The sequence below is a fragment of the Tauraco erythrolophus genome, chromosome 1 (assembly GCF_009769465.1).
Source record: "Tauraco erythrolophus isolate bTauEry1 chromosome 1, bTauEry1.pri, whole genome shotgun sequence".
In the NCBI taxonomy this organism is placed as follows: domain Eukaryota; kingdom Metazoa; phylum Chordata; class Aves; order Musophagiformes; family Musophagidae; genus Tauraco; species Tauraco erythrolophus.
Window position 1 is genome coordinate 33,510,714 of NC_141465.1, and position 22,290 is coordinate 33,533,003.

At 38.1% G+C, this 22,290-nt stretch overlaps 1 protein-coding gene across 1 annotated transcript in view; it reads right to left on the reverse strand.

The window, feature by feature from the left end:
- HLCS (holocarboxylase synthetase) overlaps nucleotides 1-22,290 on the reverse strand; it is a 123,484-nt gene that overhangs the window by 95,503 nt on the left and 5,691 nt on the right. The window contains 3 exon segments of the mRNA XM_086618137.1: nucleotides 10,988-11,170; nucleotides 14,542-15,491; nucleotides 18,288-18,450. Of these exon segments, the coding sequence (XP_086474263.1) occupies nucleotides 10,988-11,170; nucleotides 14,542-15,491; nucleotides 18,288-18,450 (1,296 nt within the window).

Genomic DNA, 22,290 nt, shown 5'->3' on the forward strand with positions numbered 1-22,290 from the left:
CCAAATTTCTTCAATAAACAGATCCAGGGAGAAGTCTGAAGAAATTTTTGTGGGTGAACAAATTAAGATATAAATTAGCCTTCTAATACAGGAGAAAGCATGAACGAAGTTCAACTGTCAGTCAGATCCTCAGCCAGGACTACTGAGTTAGCACCCAGGAAAAAACAATCTCTACTGAACACTTTAATTTTGCCTCAAAAGTTAGTAAAAAGAAATAAATCTATAGTTTCATAGTCATTTTGCACTATAAGATTGGCTAAAAAAAGCAGTCTCCCAGCAGAGAGCCATGAAAGTCTAGTTTCTTTTAGCTGTGTCTCATAGCTTAAGTGCAAAAGCCCTCGTCTTTTTCTTCATGTCTTCTACATACAGTCACTATTACTATTTCCACTATCTCCCACATCTCTTCTCTCTCTCTCTCTCTCTTTCTTTTCTCAACAGGGCCAGCTAAACGCTTCTCAGCAGCATAGGCAAAAAGTTTTTTTAAGAACAAAACAATTTTTCAAAGTAAGATGTCAATTTAATGATCCTCATTGATCCAAGCAAGCTCTCTGCATCTGAAGAGAGCTGAGAAAAGACACTTTTAAGCCTCTTCAGAGGGAGGCCTGCTCCTGGTTCTAGGCAGTGAGACCAGCATGGCTCCAGTCAACTGCAGAGACCTGAAAATTCGGAAAGTATTGCCCTTCCCTGCCCACCTCCCTTATTTTGGAGTGGGGAGGTGTCATGAGATGAAGAAGCCAGCCCAATATCACATTGATGCTCTTTCTGTGAGAAGTGTGCTGCTTCCCTTGTCATGCTTTCATCACCTCTTTCAGCTGTGGGGAAGAATACAGGTGCCAGGCAGCAAACCTATAGTTATCTGTTACTGTTCATGTCATTGCAGCTCCCCATAAGATCACCTACACAGCTACGCACAGAGCAGGTATCACTCCACCACATCTACCCTGTATCTCCGAGCTCCCATACCTCAACCCCACCATGACATCCCTTTCCTCACTTCACAACAACACACTCAGTTCCCCACAGGTTCCTGCCTCTTTACTACCACTTTCCCTGCCAGCTGGGAGGGGAGCAGAAGAAGGTGGGTGTTTCTGTTAGAGGGGTGTCTAGGCAGACTGGAAGTCCCACTAGCATCTCTTCTTTGCCAGGCAAGACTGACAGGCTGCCTTGGCATATAACTAAGCTTTGAAAAGCATCCTGTCCTGGACCGTATGTTACAAAATTTGCTATAGAAACAGCTTCTGTTAAGCTTTTACCTCTACCAAATAGTTGGAAGTCGAAAGTTTAAAAATTTTACTGAAGAACTTGCAGATCTATTGGGCAACTACAGCAATAAAGGTAAGCAGAATTGCAGAAGACTGTGGAGAAAGAAGACAGACACACTAAAATATACAGTACGTATTCCACCTCCGTCTACTACATGACTGTATAACAAGTTTCACAAAACTGTTCACTGAGATACAAGAGATACTGAGAAACAAAAACCACTGAGTTCCCATCTGCTGATTTCCTTCCCTTCCCCTCTCTACCTATCCTCACTCATGCTGCACCTACCTTCAAGTTCCGTAGTTCACCTCCCTCTATATGTTAGAGAGGGTCAGGACAGAAAACAGAGGAGCATCCCTTCTCTCAGTTACTCTACTAAGTCAACATAGACTGAGAAATTACCCTGCGCTTGGTAAGCCACAGTAACTGACCGTAATCATTCTCTAGCCATTCATGAGTGTGAAGTAAAAACACATCAGCTTAAATCTCTACAATTTATTCTGCCTTGACATTGAGCTCTCTCTTCTTATGCCCAGCTGGTGTTCAAAAAGTCCCTACGCAGCCTAAGCGCTTCTGAGACTGGCCTTTTTCCATGCTGAACCTGCAGAGAATTTAGCTGGCAAACTTGTCACCTCTGGAAGTGGGCACAAACCAGGAATCTGTAGAGGCTCACACCTCAGTCAGGGTGGCATTAGCTCTCAGAAAAATGGCTTTCTGCTTTCTTCTGACCAAGAGAGCTCTGAACTGTCAAAGCAGGATATGGTCCATATGTACCTTCATCATCTTGAGTGCTGATGGAGAGGAAAAAAAAAAAAAAGAAAAGAAGCCACTGACTCAAATAACTATCCCCTCTTAGGGAGCCATTCCTTTCAGAACCACATGCTTAAACACCAGCAGTCGGGATTATTACTAGAACCCAGACATTGATACGAAGAGCTTTTCAATGAATGACAACAACACTGAAATAGTTTTGGTTTATCATAGGCAAGAGCCCTCTGAGTTTGCAAGTTTTGTTATAAAGAAACAAAGTTAATTGGAGGAGTGGAGGGGAAAGAATACGAAACAAACAAAAGCCAATCCACTCTCCCTGCACACACATGCAACTCAAAGCAACTCAAAGCCAACAAGTAACTTTGAATTTATCATGGAAAAAAACTCTAAACACATGGAGTTAAATTACAAGTTTCTTTTTAATTGACAGTACTTTGTTATCAGTCCTTGGGTTAAGTTTTACAGATAAATTCTTCAGAAAGCCACTTAAGAGAAAAAGCATACTACCTGTCAGAATGCAAATGGTTTGCCAAACTCACTGCATTGCCTAACCAGCCTAGTAGAAACACAGCTTTTAACAGCAAAGAGTTCCACACATGGCATACATTAAATCCATTTCCCAAAAAGAATAAGCTATTCCAGCAAACACACATTTTTACATTGTTGTATCTACTTTTTTTTTCCTGAAGCAACTTTGCTATAAAAGACATTTTCATTCGTAGACAAGAGACAAACTGGCAAAGCTTTCAATTACAGACAAGGATTTCTGGCAACAATGCACTGTTCATTTGAAATAATACAAATAATATGTTAACAAAAGTAAAACATGTTAAACACAAACTATCAGTGATCAACAGATTCTTTTCAGATCTCTCACATGGTGTGCTTTTTATTCGACACTTTTCTCAGCTCTCGGGTTACTTCTGAGCTAGAGCAAAGAGCAAATTTTCTTTCTGGAATAAACACTTCCAAAGGGCTCTTGCTTTTTGTCCTACTAGCTAAAAAGGCAAGGACAATGCTTACACTTTGAAGATGATAGGAGAAAATAAGCAAGTTTCCTATTTTATAGATTATACATTTTTGGTTGACTTTTAAGGATGAAAACTTGGATAGCAATGAAAATAAGGCTTTGGAGTTTCAGTATAACTATCCCTGATTTTAGGACTGGAAATTTAAGAAAAACCTCTGAGGTTTCACAGTTGAATCTCAAGTTCTACAATACACATTAACATGCATGGAAATATTTCAGAAATAATTGTCTCAAAATGTACCCTGAAATCTGGGTTCTGTACAGTGTTAGCTGAGAGTTCAAATTTCCCATCCTCAAAGAAAGATTTATTCAGGATAAAGTAACTTCATACTCTCTTTGCTGACATAATGGACTTGAAATTTAAAACTATCCGATGTCATCGCAGAATCAAAACTGCAGCTCAAGACATGCAAATTTGGTCTGACTGAATTCTCGTTGTGCTGTAGTGTTATTCAGATAGAATTATGCAGAATGTGTAGAGTTATTCAGATACACAAAGTTGTCTTCACACTGCATTACCCTTGTGAGTGCAGTATTCTGTATCTCAAAGTTTCCTTTAAAGGAAAGTTTGAAATTCAAGAGGTATGTTCAGTTGTACTTTTTAATTGTTCCTTCTGCTTCCAGTAAACAATAGTTTAAACCCCCAACTTCAAGCTTCAGCCAATACGTTTGTATTGACTGTTTATTATTCTGGAAGAACATACTGTTCAAAAGATGGTTACTAGCTGAGTCGAAGTAATGAAGACTGATTACATTTCATCATTTGGCCACCATCCATTTGGAAGATCGTGAAAAAAGTGACTCAGCCTAACACAGCCTGAGGAGTTAGTAGTCGAGTTTAAGAGGCTTCAGATCAGTGAATGTGTGGGCGTAATGTATTTTCTAATGGAAACAATCACTATTCGGATAAATCTCTCTCATTCTTCAAGGAGTGAATTCTTGTTTTGAAACCTAGAAGACGTTACGCTGAAACTTATGCAATAAAATACAATCCTAGCCTTTATGTCTGAAAAATTATCCTTTAAGATGGTAATGCAAAAGAGTAAGTATTTGAGTGTTTAAAGGCAAAGCTGCAGAAAAAATCAGATCTCTATGCTTGAAGCTGCCACTGAACATATGGGTGCCAGACAGCAGGCTTACAGAGATCACCATTTGTTTCAACACTTTGACTTCACTCTGCACCACAGTCACAGAATTTTCTTTTTACAGCAATGTACAAGTCTACAATTTGCTTAACTGTTTTACACCAGATCAAGGAAAAAGCAAAAGAAAAAGGTGCTGCCTTTCAGTATCAATACTTGTCTCTACAGTTACATTTAATGTCATCAAGTTGTACAGATCTAATGAAACTTCTAACCAGCAAGTAACCTGCCTTTCATACTACATTGCTCTTGGTTCAAACACTGCCTTCATTGTTGTTGTAGCACTGCATCAATATAATATGGATTATTCCCAGTTAACTGAATTTTAAAATGTCCATATGTGTGCATTTGAAGCAAACCATACTTGGAAGCCTTACTGTAAAAAGTCTTGTGATGAAAGAGTTGCCTCAAGTGCTGTTACTTTCCAGGCCCCCTACTTTATTTAAGAGAAACGAGATCCGGAATGAAAAGTGCACACTATCATAGCAATCGTTCAACACCAAAAGCAGCGAGCACTAGCTGAGGATTGACTAGTATCATTCTACATGCTAAGATCTAGATCTCTAAACAGTTGGACATTATCATCCATTATACGGATATTAGAGCTTTTATTCAAATTTGAACCCATAATATTACCAGAATTTCAATCTCAGACTGGTAGAGTCTGTGGACATTTTAAGAAAAAGCCGGAAAAAAGGAAGACCCCTGAGATAGGAGAATTAGTCACAGAAGTAACAGTATTTGCAAACTGTACCACACACAAAAATTTAATAAATCACATTTTCTAGTTTGACATCTCAATCTGACATTTTAACTTTCTGCTAAGAAGTAACCCAAGTATTGTCACCTCAACAGTGGTAACAATGGATCAAATTAATTTCCACAGTTTAGAAAGATATTCAACAGCTAAAAGTAAATGAGATTCAGTGCTTATTTAGCACATCCTCCAACTCATCCTATCTCCAACTTGAACACAGCACAGCTGGAAATCTCTGCCTGTTTTAGAACAATATCAGCAGCATAAGTCTAGTCTGGCTAAACCATGTACAGTCAATATATCACTTTTTAAAAAGTCTGACCATCCCGTTTTTAACGTATTTTTCTTGAGTGATAAAATTTAATTGTGTAATTTTCAACATAACTACTGTCCAGGTTTAATTATTTCTTCCCAAGTCTCCTACATTCCACCTTAAACTAAAATCTTCTTTTCATTTGCCAAAGGTAAAAAGTGCATTACAAAGTTCCTGTCTCCTCATGAAATATTAACATCTGCCTTTCCAAGTCTTTTTTTTCCAAAGAAAAGGATTCTACATTCAAATTTAATTACGTGTAAGTTAATTATACCTTTGTTTATTTCTTCATACATCAAAATAGCCCCCATTTTTTATTATACATAAACTTAAAAAAGTAACAGATAACGTATATGAAATCCTGGACACAAAGTCAAAATTCAACTCTTCTCCCCAGAATTAGCTTTTTTGCGTTAAGAAGTTAAAGAAATTATCTCCTCAAATACTAAAGTTACACTAATTTTCAGAAAGCTAATGCCAGTTCTGCTCATAGTTTATTGGGTTTTTTTAATCCATGTAGTAAGACTGTGATTTTAAGATACATGATAACTATATAAACTGGAAACTATAACTTCAAAATGCGAATCCTAAGGAGAGAAAAAAGAAGAAAAGAAGCCAATCTCCACTCGTCAAAAGCAGCTAAAAATTACATCACCAAAGGCATATTCTAAGACTCAGAGAGGAGACAGGAAGATCTGAAAGTCTTAATAATCAAGTTGAAACCAATCAGCACAATAGATTTGGTGGGATTATTAACAGCATTGCAACAATGATGCAAAAAGACACAGGTTGTTCAGGAATTGTAGGCCAAGACAAGAGAAGCTGTTTATTCATATAATAAAATTGAGCAACTTTTATTTGATGTCCACAACATAATGGAAAATAGGCCTGACGAAAATTCTGGAGTGATAAAGGAGAAAAGGGGGTGGGGAAGAGAAATCAAGAAAATCACACAGAACAGAGTACAGCTCTACGGTAAATCGAAGCTAATATATCAGAAAGAAAAAAACTAAACAAACTAGTACTTTACATTTAGAGAATTAAAAACTGACCACAAAAAAAACCAAACTACGTTTTCCCTTAACGGCATAGAAAATGCAGAATGAAACCAATTATTTCTTTCACATAAGCAAAAAAAGTCTTGCAGTTTCTAAAACTAGTTAGAAAATTCTGACAAGGTTGGGTCTACCAGTAGTTTTTAAACATAATGGTACAGATACAACCTCCAGCTTTGTGGGGGGAATCATCAGTGAAATGTCAACTCACAGAAACAAGGAGGTGAGCATTTGCCATTCTTCCATTTTTGCTGAAATATTTACTACTGGCAACTGCTAACAGCACATTGAGCTTGTTTGATCATCAGTTGACTCATTATGGCATTTCTTATTACAGGGAAGTGTAAGAAAATCATCCAAAAATCACCTGCAGTCGATAAGCGTGATTTGAATACTCTCTCAGGGAAGAAATATCCAATATTCCTGCAGTGATCTGTACTGAACAAGCTATCCATACAAATAGTGAGAAAAAAAGAAGGAAGTTAGAGAGTACTAAAGCTTTCAAGAGTTTTCCTCCATCTCCATTTCCAGTAGTACTGACTCACTTTCATTTTAAAACAAGTTTAAATGTTTCCTCAAATTATTCACCTGCTAGACACGTTTCTTGTATCTCCTTGCTCTCTGGGAAAGCAAAAGGACCTATGTAGAACATGATGTATGAAGAAAAATAAACAACTTACTAGAAAGTTCAACTATTACGTATTCCTTACATATTTTAATATGCTATCTCTCCGTTATTAACTGTAGTTTTTACACAAGAGTTGCAACTTCCTTTCCAGAATGTTCTGGAAGCATGTCATGACTAAAACAAAAAACATTGAAACAATGATTACACATACAAGAACAGAAAAGCTACCATTTAAAAAAAAAAAAAACTGTGGAAAAACAACATTTAAAAACTAATTTTGGTATAAACTTTAACTATACAGTACCCATTGAAAAAATATCTCTAATAGCCTGCAACCTGTAATATGCCACTAGATGGCAAGTTTGGATAGAAATTTGCCAACTTTTTAAATTCATGTGTCCTGGTTTTGGCTGGGACAGAGTTAGTTTTCTTTTCAGCAACTAGAAGAGCTCTGTGTTTCGGATTTAGTATGAGATTTGTTATGAGAAGAATGTTGATACTGTACTGATGTTTACAGTTGGTGCTGAGACATTAAGGACTTTTCAGCTTCCCCTGTTTTGCCGGTGTGCAGGAGCACAACAGGCTGGGAGGGAGCATGGCTGGAACAAAGGGCCCACAACTCCTAGCTTAGAATTTGCACTTATGCTTAGGATGGAGGCCCAAACTGGCCAATGGAACACTCCACATCACGCAACACCATGCTCAGTATATAGATGAGGGCTATTGGGAAGCTCTCTCTTAGGAGCTCTTGCTCTTCTGGGATTTAGGTTTCGGGACTTCTCTGTTTCGGGATTGCTAGTCAGGATGAGTCAGGCATTGGTCAACGAGTGGTGAGCAGTTACACTGTGCATCACTTATTTGTATAGATTATTATTATTATGATGTATTATCATTTATTATTATTTTATTGCTATTATCATTATTACTTTTTATTTAATTTTATTTAAATTATTTAATTGTTCTTATCTCAACCCATGAGCCTCCTTCCCTTTTCCCCTTTGATTCTCTTCCCCATCCCCGGGGAGGGGAGGGGAGGGGAGGGGAGGGGAGGGGAGGGGAGGGGAGGGGAGGGGAGGGGAGGGGAGGGGAGGGAGTGGCTGAGTGGTGTTTAGCGGCGAGCCGGGTTAAATCACAACATCACAGTACATTTGAAAATTGCAAGTGCATAGGAAAGAACCAATCATCAAAAAAGAGCGAAGGAAAAGAACAAAAAATAATGAGTTCAATAAACTCCTAGTCTTCTGTATAGAGCACATTTAATATTAGTCAAAAAGGTTGAATGAGTTTTAGTTTTGTTTCCACATCTGTCATACAAAGAGATAATCAATTCTTATTAACTTACTGCTCACAGGCAGGGAAGAACTTGTTTTAAATTTGGTCACAGACAGCAGCATTGGCTGTAGCAACCATGAGAATCCAAGATCTGGAGGAAGGCTAGGAAGGGAAGCAAGAGAGTTCAGCCTCAGGAAAGCTGACTTCACCTTATGCAAGGAATTGCTAATTAGAATTCCTTGGAAAGCAACCACAAAGGGTTTAGGTGCACACAACACACCCATAGGAAGAGGATGAGGAAGCTGAGTTCTTTCAGTTTGGCAAAGAGGCTAAGGAGTGGTTTAATAATAACCTGTAACTACTTAAGAGAATTAAAAGAATGACAGAGCCAAACGCTTCTCAGTAGTACCAGATCATACAGTAAAGCATGAACAGCCATAAATTGCAGCTTGAAAGGTTCAGGCTGGACATCAGGAAAAAAAATTCACTGGAATGGTACAGCAGCACTGGAATAGGTTGCACAGACAGGTTGTAGCATGCATTCTTGGACGTTTTCAAGATTCAACCAGACAAAGGGCATGGCTGACCTGATCTAGTGTCAGCAATAGCCCTGCTTCAAGAAGATGGCTGGACAGAAGGACTTCCAATAGCCTTTTCATCATCGTAAAGTGGAGGTGGATCTGGCAGAGTTTGGCAAGTATAAAAGGGCAATCATTTGAGAGGAATAAAAAAAAGCTCTCTGCATTTTGCCTAATTTTGACCAATTGTTACATGGAATCCGAGTTGCTATACAAGGGCATTACTTTATGCACCAGTAGAAAGTTTTGGCAGTATCTTCCAAGAAATAGAAAACAAACGCAGATTTGAATTTACAGATACATCTATTTATAGTATTTTAGTCGGTTTGCCTGGATCTGCTACTGACTTGTCTGCCATACAATGAAGTCATGTATCACACATTCCAAATCTATAAATTGTGCTATGCTTATCACACCCACCTTCTGGATTAATCAACAGTGCTTTGAAAAGTACAATCTAAATCTAAAACATCATCCAAGTTATTTAAAAACATTCAGCTGTAATATGTCACTTTGTCCATTGATTGATCCCGTAGCCAAGAAAGGATGTTATATATGATACTGCCAGAAAAAACACATCCAAGGAGGAGCTTCTACAGGTGAGTTCCCCTAAAGACAGACACCTCATTTCTGTGCTAATGTAAGGATGATACAGAAAAGGTGCAGGAATCAGACAAGCATGCTAAAAGCAAGTAGTGATAGTGCTCTATGGGTTGGAAACAACAATCTTGAAGAGCCTGAGTAGCCTGTATTGCTTTTTAATCACCTACAGCTTCAACTCTTCAGATCAATATAATAAGGTTCTCATATACTTGAAGACATGTTTAAAAAAAAGTTAAAATTACTGCTTTGTATGTTCTTCACAATTCTTCATAGCAGTGTCTCAAATTGAGAAGTCCAGAACAGTGAGCTGACTATTTGAATTACAAGAAGCTATCCCATTTCCAGGAACTATTATGACATCATCAGGAATAAATCTCTTCATTGTGTAATCACACACCCTTCCCCATCGACTCAGGTCTTTCAGTTTTGGTCTGCCACATCTGTCCCGGTTTTAGCTAGGACAGAGTTAGCTCTTCTTTTTAGCAGCTAGAAGAGCTCCGTGTTTTGGTTTTACTCAGAGGCTCGCTCTGAGAAGAATGTTGATAGCAAGCTGATGTTTGTAGTTGGCACTGAGGTCTCAAGGACTTTTCAGCTTACCGTGTTCTTGCCAGTGTGCAGGAGCACAACAGGATAAGGGGGGAGTATAGCCGGGACAGGGGGTCCATGACTCTCCTTACGATTTGTACTTGGACTTAAGATTGAGGGCCAAACTGGCCAATTAGTATTCCATATCATGCAGCGTCATGCCCAGTATAAAAGTGAGGGTCAGCCGGAAAGACGGGCTTTTTGCCCTTCCAGGACTCTCACTTTCAGACTCTCAGAGTGCTTTCTCTCTCTAACTCTCTGTCTCGGGGCCTCCTGTTCATCCGGGATTGCGGTATCGGGTTTCATCTGTTTCGGGATTGCAGCTTTGGGACGAGATGGGCCTCGGTCAAGGGGTGGTGAGCAATTACACCGTGCACCACTCGTTTGTATATATTTATCCTTGTACATATCCATACATATATATATTGGTAGCGGTAGTAGTAAATTGTTCTTATCTCAACCCACGGGTCTCTTTTCTTTTTCTTCTTTGATTCTCTCCTTCATCCCTGGGGGTGGGGGAGTGAGCGACTGTGTAGGGTTTTGGTTGCCAGAGCGGCCTAACCCACGACAACATCATTCTCCATAATTTGGGTTTGATCTTTATTGCTTAGCCTATACAGAACTTTCTACCTTATTTTAAAAGAAAAACAAATCCTGTCTTTTAAATCAGTTCTTCCTGTAGCTTACCACAGCCTTGTGCTTTGGTATTGCAGAAGCATGCAAATAAGTATAAAAGTTCTTAACAGAAATAGAGCAAATATATCTGAAAAGTTAACTCTGCACAGTTTCCCCGTGGTTAAATTCAAAACTACTACTAGCAGCTAACAAAATAGCAACAGAGTAGAAATTAAACTTTTTGCTTACCTGTAACACATACATAAACCTCTTCAAACAAAAATACCACATAAGAAACAAGGCATATTTAAGCGAACACTGAATTGGTCTTGTAAGGTAAATCTCAAACAACTGAAATGTAAGCAGAAGCCTTACCTCATCAGAAGAGAGAAGGTAAACAGGTGTTAACATAGGAATTTCACTCAATTCACAACTCAGGCCAAGTGATATCAGGATCTCCTTGAGAACTTCGTATCTCTTGGTATTGCTTATCTTCAGCAAATTAAAATCCTCTTCAGTTTGGACATCCATAGAATTAATATCCAATTCCAAGTGTGCCTGCCAGGATATGTGCAAATGGAATAATAAAAAAAAAATATTTTGTTGGTATTACACATTTTTGCCTGGCAGAGAGAGATAAACACAACAGTTCCAAAAGCAGCTTTCTTCTGACTGTAGTTGCTGAACCATCCAATGTTACTAGTGCAATTTAAAAGTTTCTCATGTCTTCATCATATCTACACAAGTAGGGCTTTATTATCCTAACAAACTAGGGAATATCTATATATTTATATTTTCCAATTCAGTTATCACAGTTGCCAGTACACTAAAGTTTTCTCCGAAACCTACACAGAATACTCCTTGTTAACAAACTGGTCTTCTCCTGGAGGAGTTGTTCAAACTTGTATTTACTAACTTAAACTTCTCCTTCTGCTTTTCATGTCTGCTGGCAACCTAGAACCAACAGCAATATTGGTCATATTCTGGCTTGTACAAGAGTAGAATTACATTAAAATTGAAAGAGCTTTGTCAGAAGTTGCACAAGATACGTAGAACTCAGGCTGAGCAAGTCCTTACTGTGTCACATGAATTAAGTTGCAAGCAGTGCAGATAGATAAAAAAAATGCTTGCCTGAAAGAGAACTAAGAACCCCAGAACATCACCTTGTAAAGAACCACTTCTCAGGGCTGAAGCAGATGCTTAAAAAACGAAATACAGAAATGGAGGAAAAAAGAAAAAAAAAATTCTTCCTAGACCTCCTTTTTGGTTTGTTTGGTGTGGGTTTTTTGTGTTTGGTGTTTTTTGTTTGTTTTTAAATAAGTGTTCCAAGATATTTAGAAGCCTTTGTACCCTACTATTCGCATATTCATTTAATGAAAATCACAAGCTATTATCTTTGTTCATTTCTCCAATTTTGCAGGTTTTAATGATATTCTTCCTCTTTCATATAAGATCTACTTTATTGAAATCCAGGGAAATATGCTGAAATGGAGGAGGGAGAACAGAAGAGTACAGAAAAAAGAGAAAAAAAACCTCTGTGACAGAATATTTAATAGCCGATGTCACTGTCAGTCCCCTGAAGAGAAAACAATAAGGCTTTTCAAATCCAGACTGGAAGTCATTTAAAATTATAAAATGACACACTAATCCTTTTAATCTGATTTTTGAAGCTATACCGTAATGCCCTTTTTCTGGGGAAAACCTCTGCAGTATTAAGTTTTACTACAGCAAAAGGGTCAATTTAAACAGTACAGCAAGCAGGTTTTACCATGGAACTTGCAGAAATGGATAGCAACAGTGTCTAATCAATTTTCTAGTACAAGCATACAGCACATGGGTGGCAAAGCTTCCTACAAAAAGCTATAAACATGCTACTATGTATAACAGAGTTTCCAAAAAGCTAGCAGTTTTAATCTGATAAACTGGTAAGAGAAAAAAAACACTTCTAAGAAGCCTGATGAATATTTCTGAATTGCATCGTTGCTAGAAGAGTGTATGCTACGCGATATGTGAGCAGTTAAATTTGAGTGCTCTGGATTCCTGAGAAAGTTCTCCTGTAACTAAAATATTGGTCAAAATAGGTCCTAGAATCTTTCGTAAAGATTCTTTAGCTATGTCTCCATTATATTCCTCATCTACTTCAATACTGGTAAACAAATCTTGCTCCGCTTTTCTCAATGTGCTGCTTGAAAGCAAAGACAGAGTAATGGAAATTATGTAATTGTGAACAGCCATGCTAAAAATAAAATGTTTACCTTTGCTTCTACTGAGGCTAACTCAAAATGTGCAAGTTGCCTTCAGGGTCACTTTAAAAGTTTAACTATGAAATGGCTGAAATCTCTTTAGATTTAATGGCACAGGTTATACACGCAGGTGGACATATACTTCCAGGGTACAGACTTATTTTCTAAACTTAATGGTACCTCTTATGAGCCTTTCTATCACTTGAAACTTCAGCCAGATATCTATGAATATTTAAATAATCAGTGATCAACATTTACCTTTAACACAGCCATTGAAGCTTCCTCATCCATTATCCAGAAAAACAGAGTAACAATAACAAAAAAAAAGATTATCAATACTTGAACTTATCTGTTGCTTAACTCTGAGGAGGTGTGGATTTTGCTTGGTTGTTGTTTGTTTGTTTGTTTAACTAAGATTACAATACTGTAACACTGGAGAGGTATCTATTTGCAGGGATATCATTATTCTTAAGTGGAACGAATAAGATTTTTGCTCATTCAAGACTTCCTCATTTCTGTCCTCCAGGTGTTCTGCGCTATTTGTTAGGTGCAGAATGTTAAACAGTTAATAGCTTATAGCCTGGAGAAAGACTCAGGAAACAAAAAAACAAGTTTCCAGCAGACTAGATTGTCCACACCCCGCTCCACCCAAAGAAAAAACAAAAAATAGGAGCATATATTACTGACTGAAAACATGTCAAGGTTTAGAAAATGAAAAACAAGTTTTAGAATTTTAAATTTGATAGTGAATAGAAAAAATGCATTCCAGTTGAATAAGGGTTTTTTTTAAATGACAGAACAGCAAGATCAATGGCATGAACATCATCCATCTAGAAATTAGCCTTAATCAAAACACTGCTGAAGAAACCATAAAATGGTTTGCTTCATTCCCAACACTAAGATACAAAGAGAATATAACTGAGAAAATGGTAGCAACACTAGCAAAATAAAAGAACCAACAAACCTAAATCAATGGCATTTCAGAGACTAACCTTTGTTATGTAGTTACTTGCTCAAGCAAGAGTTGTACAGCAGTTTTTCTAGACGTGGCATGCAACAAGTAATAGAGGCTGGGACTCTCTCATTCACTAGCCCGATTTCCAGAAGTGCTGGCTACCTTAACCTTAAACTTTAAGGGAAGATGTCTTTCAAGTTTCTTGCAAGATTTATTTTACATCCTCTCCTGACTCTCTGCTTCACCACAGCTCATATTTTTAAAAGGACTTTTTTTTTTTTAATCTTCCCAGTACAAGCTTTCACCCCGAGTCCACCAACGGCTCAGCTCTTCCTGTTCCCACCTCCCAAAATCTGAAAAATGCACTGTTGTACCACTGCACAACTTGTAGCAGGCACAAAAGGATAGCTCTGCTCTTGAAGATGCCTGCTTACTATGCCAATCTTCCCTCTCCTCTACCACTCACTGTGACCTTCCATGATCTACATGTAGACGGCAATATGGCGAAAACAAGTGGAACTACAGTGACATTCTTTACCATTCTTCAAGCTTCCTGAGGATCAAGTGAAAACCATTCTGCATTCAGACTCCTTGTACGTTCTCTGACACATCGATCTATACCTCCCTTTGACAAGTATCCCCAAGAGCATGCAAAGGGAACAAGTGAACTTTTTGGCATACCACAACATCATGTAGCAATGAGTAAACGAATGCTTCTGCATACACAGTACCTGAGAAAGAATGGCTTCTCCTCCACTGTCTCCGTAAGTCAGATGAACAATAACTATATCTTTATCAGCATTATTTAATCGACTCAATGTCTTCACTTTGCTGGTATCTTCCTTCATCACTTCCTCAAAAATACAGCCACTGACCAAAAGATTTAACTTAATTTCAGTGTTGTCCATTTTAGAGACCACTAATTCATGAACAGTCCTCTTCAGTTTGTTTTTTCTCTTTATTTGTATGCCATCAAATGTAAAAGATGAAGAAAACCCTAGAATCTTTCCACCTTTAGATAAAAACTTCATAAATTGTTTGTGGTTCTCCTCTGAAATAGGCTCCTCTGTGGCAATGATCAGTAGCAGTGAATTATCAATCCATGGAGCTTTCAGAACTTGTTCCTCATGCAGCTGGTAAATGGTGTAGCTGTCTGTATCGATGCATTCCTGAAGGATTGATTTTACCTGCTCAAATTCCACTTTTGCAGTTTCAGAGCCAAGATAAATCAATACATTAGGGGGCTTTCCAGCAAGGTTTACTCTCTTTATTCCTCTTGCCAGACAGTCATCATTCATCTCTTCCAGTTTGCTATTGCAATCATCAGAAAGTTCTGGAATGTTTTCTGCAGAGGCAAATCTGACTGATTCAATAGTACTGTTTTCAAGTTGCAGGCATTCACGGCAGCTGGAAAGATGCAAGTGATAATGTTCTCCAGAACCTGTCTCTTTGTCAGATAGACTGCTGGATTCATCTTCATGTTCACTTTCTTTCTCTAGCTTGGATTTCTCCTCTTCACCTTGTCCTGCAGACTCAGCTACTCTTAATCCTGATCTGGCAGTAGTCCCAGTAGTCGCATCAGGAGTTACTTCATCCATTTGTGTACTGCTTACACTTTGCTCCTTTATAGATGGTGCCACCTGTGCCAACTCCTTCAGAGTAGATTCCTGTAAATGGACAGCTGGAAGAGTTAAAGAATAAGTGGTTATAAAAATTATATTAAAAGAGCTATGAGGAATATCACTACCATAGCAGGATTTAGATTTAATTTCAGTATAAAACACCTATAATAGAAAGAATTTCACTTCTTCAACTTACCAAACCCTACATCCCCTCAAGAAGACAATAAATTTGCACTCATAACACTAGTAATTTACCCTAATGACTCTTGTTTCAAGAAAGTCTGACCGAGAGCACAACACTCTGTATTTACACAACACATTTAAACAAATTAACATTTATCGTAAGTGCAAAAACATTTGCACAAAAGTAAAACATGACAGCTACTGTACACAATGCAGATGCGTTCTTAATGGAACAATAGTCTATGGGTGGGAAGGTGAGGAAGTTCTCGTAAATGATTCACCTTGTCAGCTTGTCATTTTGCCTGTCCCTCTGCCCTCAGAAAAGGACAAAATAAAGCAAGGGAAGTACCTTTGGAAAAATACTGGTCTCTTAAGGAGGGCAAGGTTGAAAATTGTTTGCTGCTATTTTGAAATAAACTATTTTGAAATAGGCTAATTAAACGATGATATTGGGTAAGACGGAGACATTGAACCATGCCTCTTGCATTGCTGAATGCTGCAGATAAAAGTTTGGCACAAGTGAAAGGGAGTAAAAAAAATCTGAACTCCTTCCAATCTGCAGAAAGGGAGACATACCCATGCATAGCAAGGCTTAGGAGCTAAGAATCTGAGGGAAAAATATGAAATAGGATGAATTGTTAAACCTTCCTTTTCTCCCGTGAAAAGGGTGAAAATGCAAAGATAAAAAATTTCTGGCAAACACAAGTGAGAAAAGAAGAGCAAAGATGATTATCCTCAGTATGAAACTGGCAGAGAAAACCGAATATGAAAGAGGAGAGAAAAAAATACTCTTCATAAGGTAATTTTTTTTCAGCTGCAGAGCCATGAAAATATTTCAAATCAAACTCTGCAAAATTTTACTGAATCCCTCTCCACTTCCATAAGGCCAAATAAACTTCCTACATTTTTGTTTCTGATTTCTTCAAGAAATTTAGTGACAAACTTGATTAACAAAGTAGCCAACTGACACACAATACACCAGATCCAAGTTCAACCACTTTCTTCGTTTAACAACACTTGCATTCCCTTGAAATTATATCCCCTTCGCCTAGTTTGGAAAATGAATTTGAAGCAAGATTTTTTTCACATCCCAGGAGAATTTCACAGCTACCAGCCTACATCCTATTCCATCAACAGCCTCCATCAGCCTGTTCTCCTGGAGCAGTTCTAGTACACGTGCAGCACCTGAAGCAAAATGAGCCAGAAAACACTCTGAAAAGTAAATGCCTCAGGGCACTCTCCCAGCTTGCATCCCCTCCTTGCGTGAATGCTTTTGCAGAACAGCACCAAGAGATAGGAGTTTCACATCAGATACATTTGTGAGTATATTCCTACCCTAGTGAGCTGTTCTCAGTTTTGCCATTCCCTGACTTCTGCCAATCCACTATGATATACATTAAAAAACCCAGCAACCGCAGAAACAAAAAACTCCCACAACCAAACACAAAAAAAACTAAAGCAAAAAAAAAAACCCACCACCAATCACTTTTTTGTTTTTTTTGGGGGCAGGAAGGAAGAGGATTTTTTTGTAGCCCAAATCATTATTTTGTCACTCTATGTGACTCACAGTTTTATCAACACAGATGAGAAGATACAACCAGGCAGGAAGAAATAAGACTGTTGCTGAATCAAAAAAAAAAAAAAAAAAAAAAAAAAAAAAGCATAGCTCTACTTACCTGAGAGCTACTACTCTACAATACCCTACAGACTGTATGTTATGGCACTTTTAGAACAGTGCTGGAAAAAAGACATTCAAATTTCATGCAGCAAAGGGAGGTAAAACTTGGAACTTCCCACAGCCCAGCAACAATTCTGTTTAAGAATGATGTTACAAGTACAACCACAACTACTTCCTTCTCCTCTCTGTGGAATCAGGCATGAACTCCCTGCCTGCCTTAGCTGAAACTATTAAACTAATGAGGATACAATGGCTCATGGTTTTGACATCATTAAGATCATCTCCTAAACAAATAAACCACCTACCAAAAATTCAAATAGCAATGACACCACTCTCCTTCCTTTGGTTATCCCTTTCCCTGTTTAGAAAGCATCTGTGAGCTTTTCTCTGTGATCTAAATGATTAAGGCGGTCAAATTACAGCAACTGTTCTCAATCTATGTCTATCTTTGAATACACTTTTATTTCAAATCTAAAAAAAGAGAACATTTGCCTAAAACCTTCTGTATTTTTTTTCAAACAGATTAAACTAATCTAACAGACAAGACTTAAAGAAACAATATTTCCTAACTTCACCTTTGTGACATTTATACATTAATGCATTTGTAAAAGTATAATGTCATCTTGGATACTTGGAGATCTCATCACACTAAGGTTAATTATTGGCAATAGCTCATGAGGCATTCAAGAAAAAGAGGGGGTTTTATTCCAAAAATCTTTTGAACCGTTCTTCTATCTGTTTTTGCATTCGTAAGACGTTCTAAAAAGAGAGAAACTCACTCAAAGAGCTGTCTAATTTTTCAAGGATCTCTATGTTTGACAGTATCCAGTATAAAATAGAGTAGTGCTAGAGAGTGATGAACTGACTAGATCGACAATAGGAAGAAAACATTGTGCCAAAATAAAAGCATGGGTTTTAAAGTGGGTATAAAGACTATATGCGCAGTCCTAAAAAACATGTTTTACCATTAAAAACAATTTGTGAAGATACTTACAAACAATCTTGTGAGGTACCATTCCGTTATCCATTTGAAGCCTGCCTTCCATGAATGCTATTCCAAGGTTACTGAAATTATCTACACTTGCTTCAGCAATTAACTTATAAGGCTCACCAGGTTTATAGGCCAATGGTGAACAATAGTCTGACCACTTCACAATCTAGAATAAAGCATATGCATGTTTTTCAGTTTGAAAAGGTTACAGAAAAGTATCAAAATACCCATACTACTATGAATCTGCAAGATGAACTGCAAATAAAAACTGTCCTTCCTTCCCAAAAGGATTCTGATATTAAAAAGCAGCACAACTGTAGGCAGAACCAACAGAGGGACATCATCAAATCAAAACGGCATAACTGACAAACCCAAAGACTGGCGGGAATTTTAAAGAAAGTCCTTCAAAAAAAAAAAAAAAGTGTAGCAACTAGGATTACAGAATACTAAATTGGCAAAATTGCTTTTAAGACTTGTTTCTGTGATGCATGATATGTTTAAAACAACTACTGCATTTAATAGTATCATGAGATACTAGACATCTCAACTAGAGAGGGCTTTCAGTTGACAGTTCCTTTCACACAAAAGTGCAGTCCTCGTGACTACAAAGGTCAAGGTATGAGACTGAATACAACCAAAAGAACCTACTGAGGATTTTACTACAAGATTCAGTCCTAAGAGAAGTAAATGAAGCAACATACACGCTAAGTGCTGAAAGCAAACTGTGAGTACAAATATATCTTTCCCAAAGATGAAGGCCATAGAAGCTTCAAGTAACACACAAAATGGTAGGAGAGCATTATCACATTCTATAAGTAAAATTCTATTTGTCTTTACTTCCAAGATACGGCTTTCAGCACAAATTCTAAAAAGAATGATGACAAAAAGAGCAAAAGTAAACTACTAGGGTTTAATAAAAGTACACGCCAAGTAACAGAAGCATTAACTAAGCACAGAAGACTCAAAAATTCTATTCTCCAGACAAAAAGCATTATGAAAGTGATGCACTTGCATTTGTTTTCTTCAAGAAGGTTTGTGAAACCAAACTACATAGCTGTACCATCTTGGAGAACAAGTTTCAAGTTTACTATAAAAACCACAAGTAGAGGAAAAGTCAAAAGAGTTTTGGTTTCCCTCTGAAAGGCAGGCACCTTAATAAAGACAACAAATCTGTCTGCTGACACACAACTGAAAAGGACCACTTTTAAACCTTATATTTATAAAATAACAGTACCTAACAAAACAATGTTCAGAAAATTGACAAACACAGGCATTGAAGAGTCAACTATGAAAGCAAAAACTGAATAAGGCATGCAATTTCAGTAAAAATTCTGTGAATGATACCACAGCCTTTATCCTTTACAGGATACACAAACCAATTGTTCTCCTATGAAGGTGTTTTTTGAAACAATGAAGCACCATCTGTTTTCACGACCTGAAAAAAAAATTAGCCCTTGCAATGTAATATGTTCCAAATACTGGGAGACAAAGCACAGTTCCTACAGAGCAACTCCAGCACTTCGATGCTGTCATCACCAAACCACTTTCATGAAGTTCTCCCTTTTATCACTACACATAAGATGTAACATCTTGATTAAACACAGCAAGAAAGAACACTTCTATTCAATACACAAAATGAGGGTGAGCTCATGGATATTTTATTGTTCAAAACTCGATCAGACTATCAGCTAAATGTACTTTTCCATCTACTGCTGTTAAGTGGTTTACATAATATCCAAAAGAATTTATTTCCAACTTTTTACTTCACAGTATTTCCCAAGGGAACAAGAAGAAACTCTGATTTCATACAACCTGAATGGTCATGTCTCCTTTCTAAGTCATTCTCAAAGACAGTCTCTCATTAGCGCAACCCAAATGAGAACATCCAGTCCATATTCATACTGGTGGCCTTTGGATACCGAAGAAGCAAACTGTCTGGGTATCTTCTGGTACATCACCTATACTGACCCTTAGTGAACAAACTCAGTTTCAAAAAGAGGAAGAGATGGCAGTGTGTGGGTAGTGTGTTGGTGTTTACTACAAGGTCAGCTGCACGCTTTAACTTAAGGGTTAAACTCCAACTCTGTAACACAGGAGCAAGTAACAGCTGCAAACCAGCCATGCCAGAACACACAGTTGGCGAAAGCCATCCCTCAAATTCATGACACATCTATCACTTGGGTCCTGAGCTCCTGGACGTAACAACCGCTCACTAGTAAAAGTGACAACAGTTTCTACGTCCAGGACTTTCTGAAAGGTCCATGACTGTACCACAAAAAATATGCCAGCTCTGAAGTTACAGGACATATTTCTGTGTACACTAATACTGACCAGTTCTGAAGCAGAACAAAATCTCCTTCTGGAAGATAGCTATGCCAGACCCTGATAGATTTGAATCACTGTAGTTGGAGCATCAGTGAGACTTCACCCCACGGTCACTGAGGAAGTCTGTGACCAAGTCAGCCAGAACTGTCCCAACCAACTGCCTTCAGTGATGTCCTGGACAACACTTTCACTTTCCAGATGAAAGGTATTCTCAAATGTGTTTAGTCTATTCATATAACATCCACAGCTGGAATGGAAGTCTCCAGGTTTGTCACAAGGCATAAAACTCTCAGAGCCTGCTGCTAACTGTTGGCAATTCACAATCACCAGTGAAAAACACGGCAGATACATTTATGATATAGGATACCAGCTTCCTTCTCTGTTTTCCTCAGCATATGACTCTGGGCTACTCTCTATGGCTGCGGGTAAGAGACTCACGCTGTATTTACACATCCTTTCTTACCCAGAGAACAGGCGCAAGCAGGTAACATCCACATGCCACCTAGAAACTGTGAGGAGGATATATTGATGCTCTTGAGCTTTTTTTCACGGCACCAAGTAAAATATTAGACATGCTAACAAGTAAAAAACAGTTATTGCTGTATAGTGCAAATGAAGTGAATACACTAAAGAACCTCACAATGTAAGGCTGTTGCTGAGACAAATGATCTGTAATCCTGCTCATGCAACAATCCGTTTGCTTCACCACAGAACAAAAAACCTCAGAGAATATTTTCAGACAGACCAAGCTTTCCTGCTACAACTAGAAAACTTCATCACAACTCTGTAAGAATACAGAATAAAAGGCAAGCTCTTAGTAAGAGATGAGAAATTATTTGTATGCCTGCTTCCTGGGTCCACCTCAGTTTCAACAGAAATCAGCCACAGATGACCGACAGCCCTACAACGAATGGCTTTTCTGCCTAGAAATTCTCACGGGTCACAGGATCAATCTGTTCTTACAGCCCCTGTCTATGTCAACAGCTGGCTGCCAGAGGCAGCAGAACTAAAAGCACTTCACTAGAAGTGACAGGTACACAGAACAACAACAAAAAATAAAACAGCAGTCTTTTTCCTCTTTAGTTTCAGTCTTTTGCATGGACTATTGCTTTTGAGCTTGATAAATCAAATTAATTACTTATGTCTACATAACAATACAAACATTTTCCATTCAAAAAGAAAATTTAAACAAAATTAACAAGATTAAAAAACTGCGCCAAATAATAAACTCCAACTGCACTAGAGCTTCAACCCAGATGTTTTTGTGGAGCTCTCTGCTGCAAAAAAAGAAAAAAATCTGCCTTAGCCTTCTGTCTGAGTTGGCCCAGCATTTCTCAGGTGCACTCTGAGATGACGCAGACAGCACAGCAGGTATCCTATGTATCTAGTTTGTCTCCTCGAAGTAGGGCCCACCTGGAGGGATTCCACAGTCTTACATAAAAGGCAACAAAAATGTTTACAAACCAGCTAATGCATACTTCCTGTGTGCTCCAAGGAAACACAAGGCCTGTGGAAGAAGGGTTAGAAGACTTCAGCAGAAAAGGTCTCAGAGTCCTCAACAAGCTTTCAGTGCCTCCAGTCCTCACACTCTGAGCTTCATGGAGAAAATGATTTTGCCTGACACAGCACTTCACCTAGACATCATTCCTCTAGAGGGCAAAGACCAACACGCTCCAAAAGC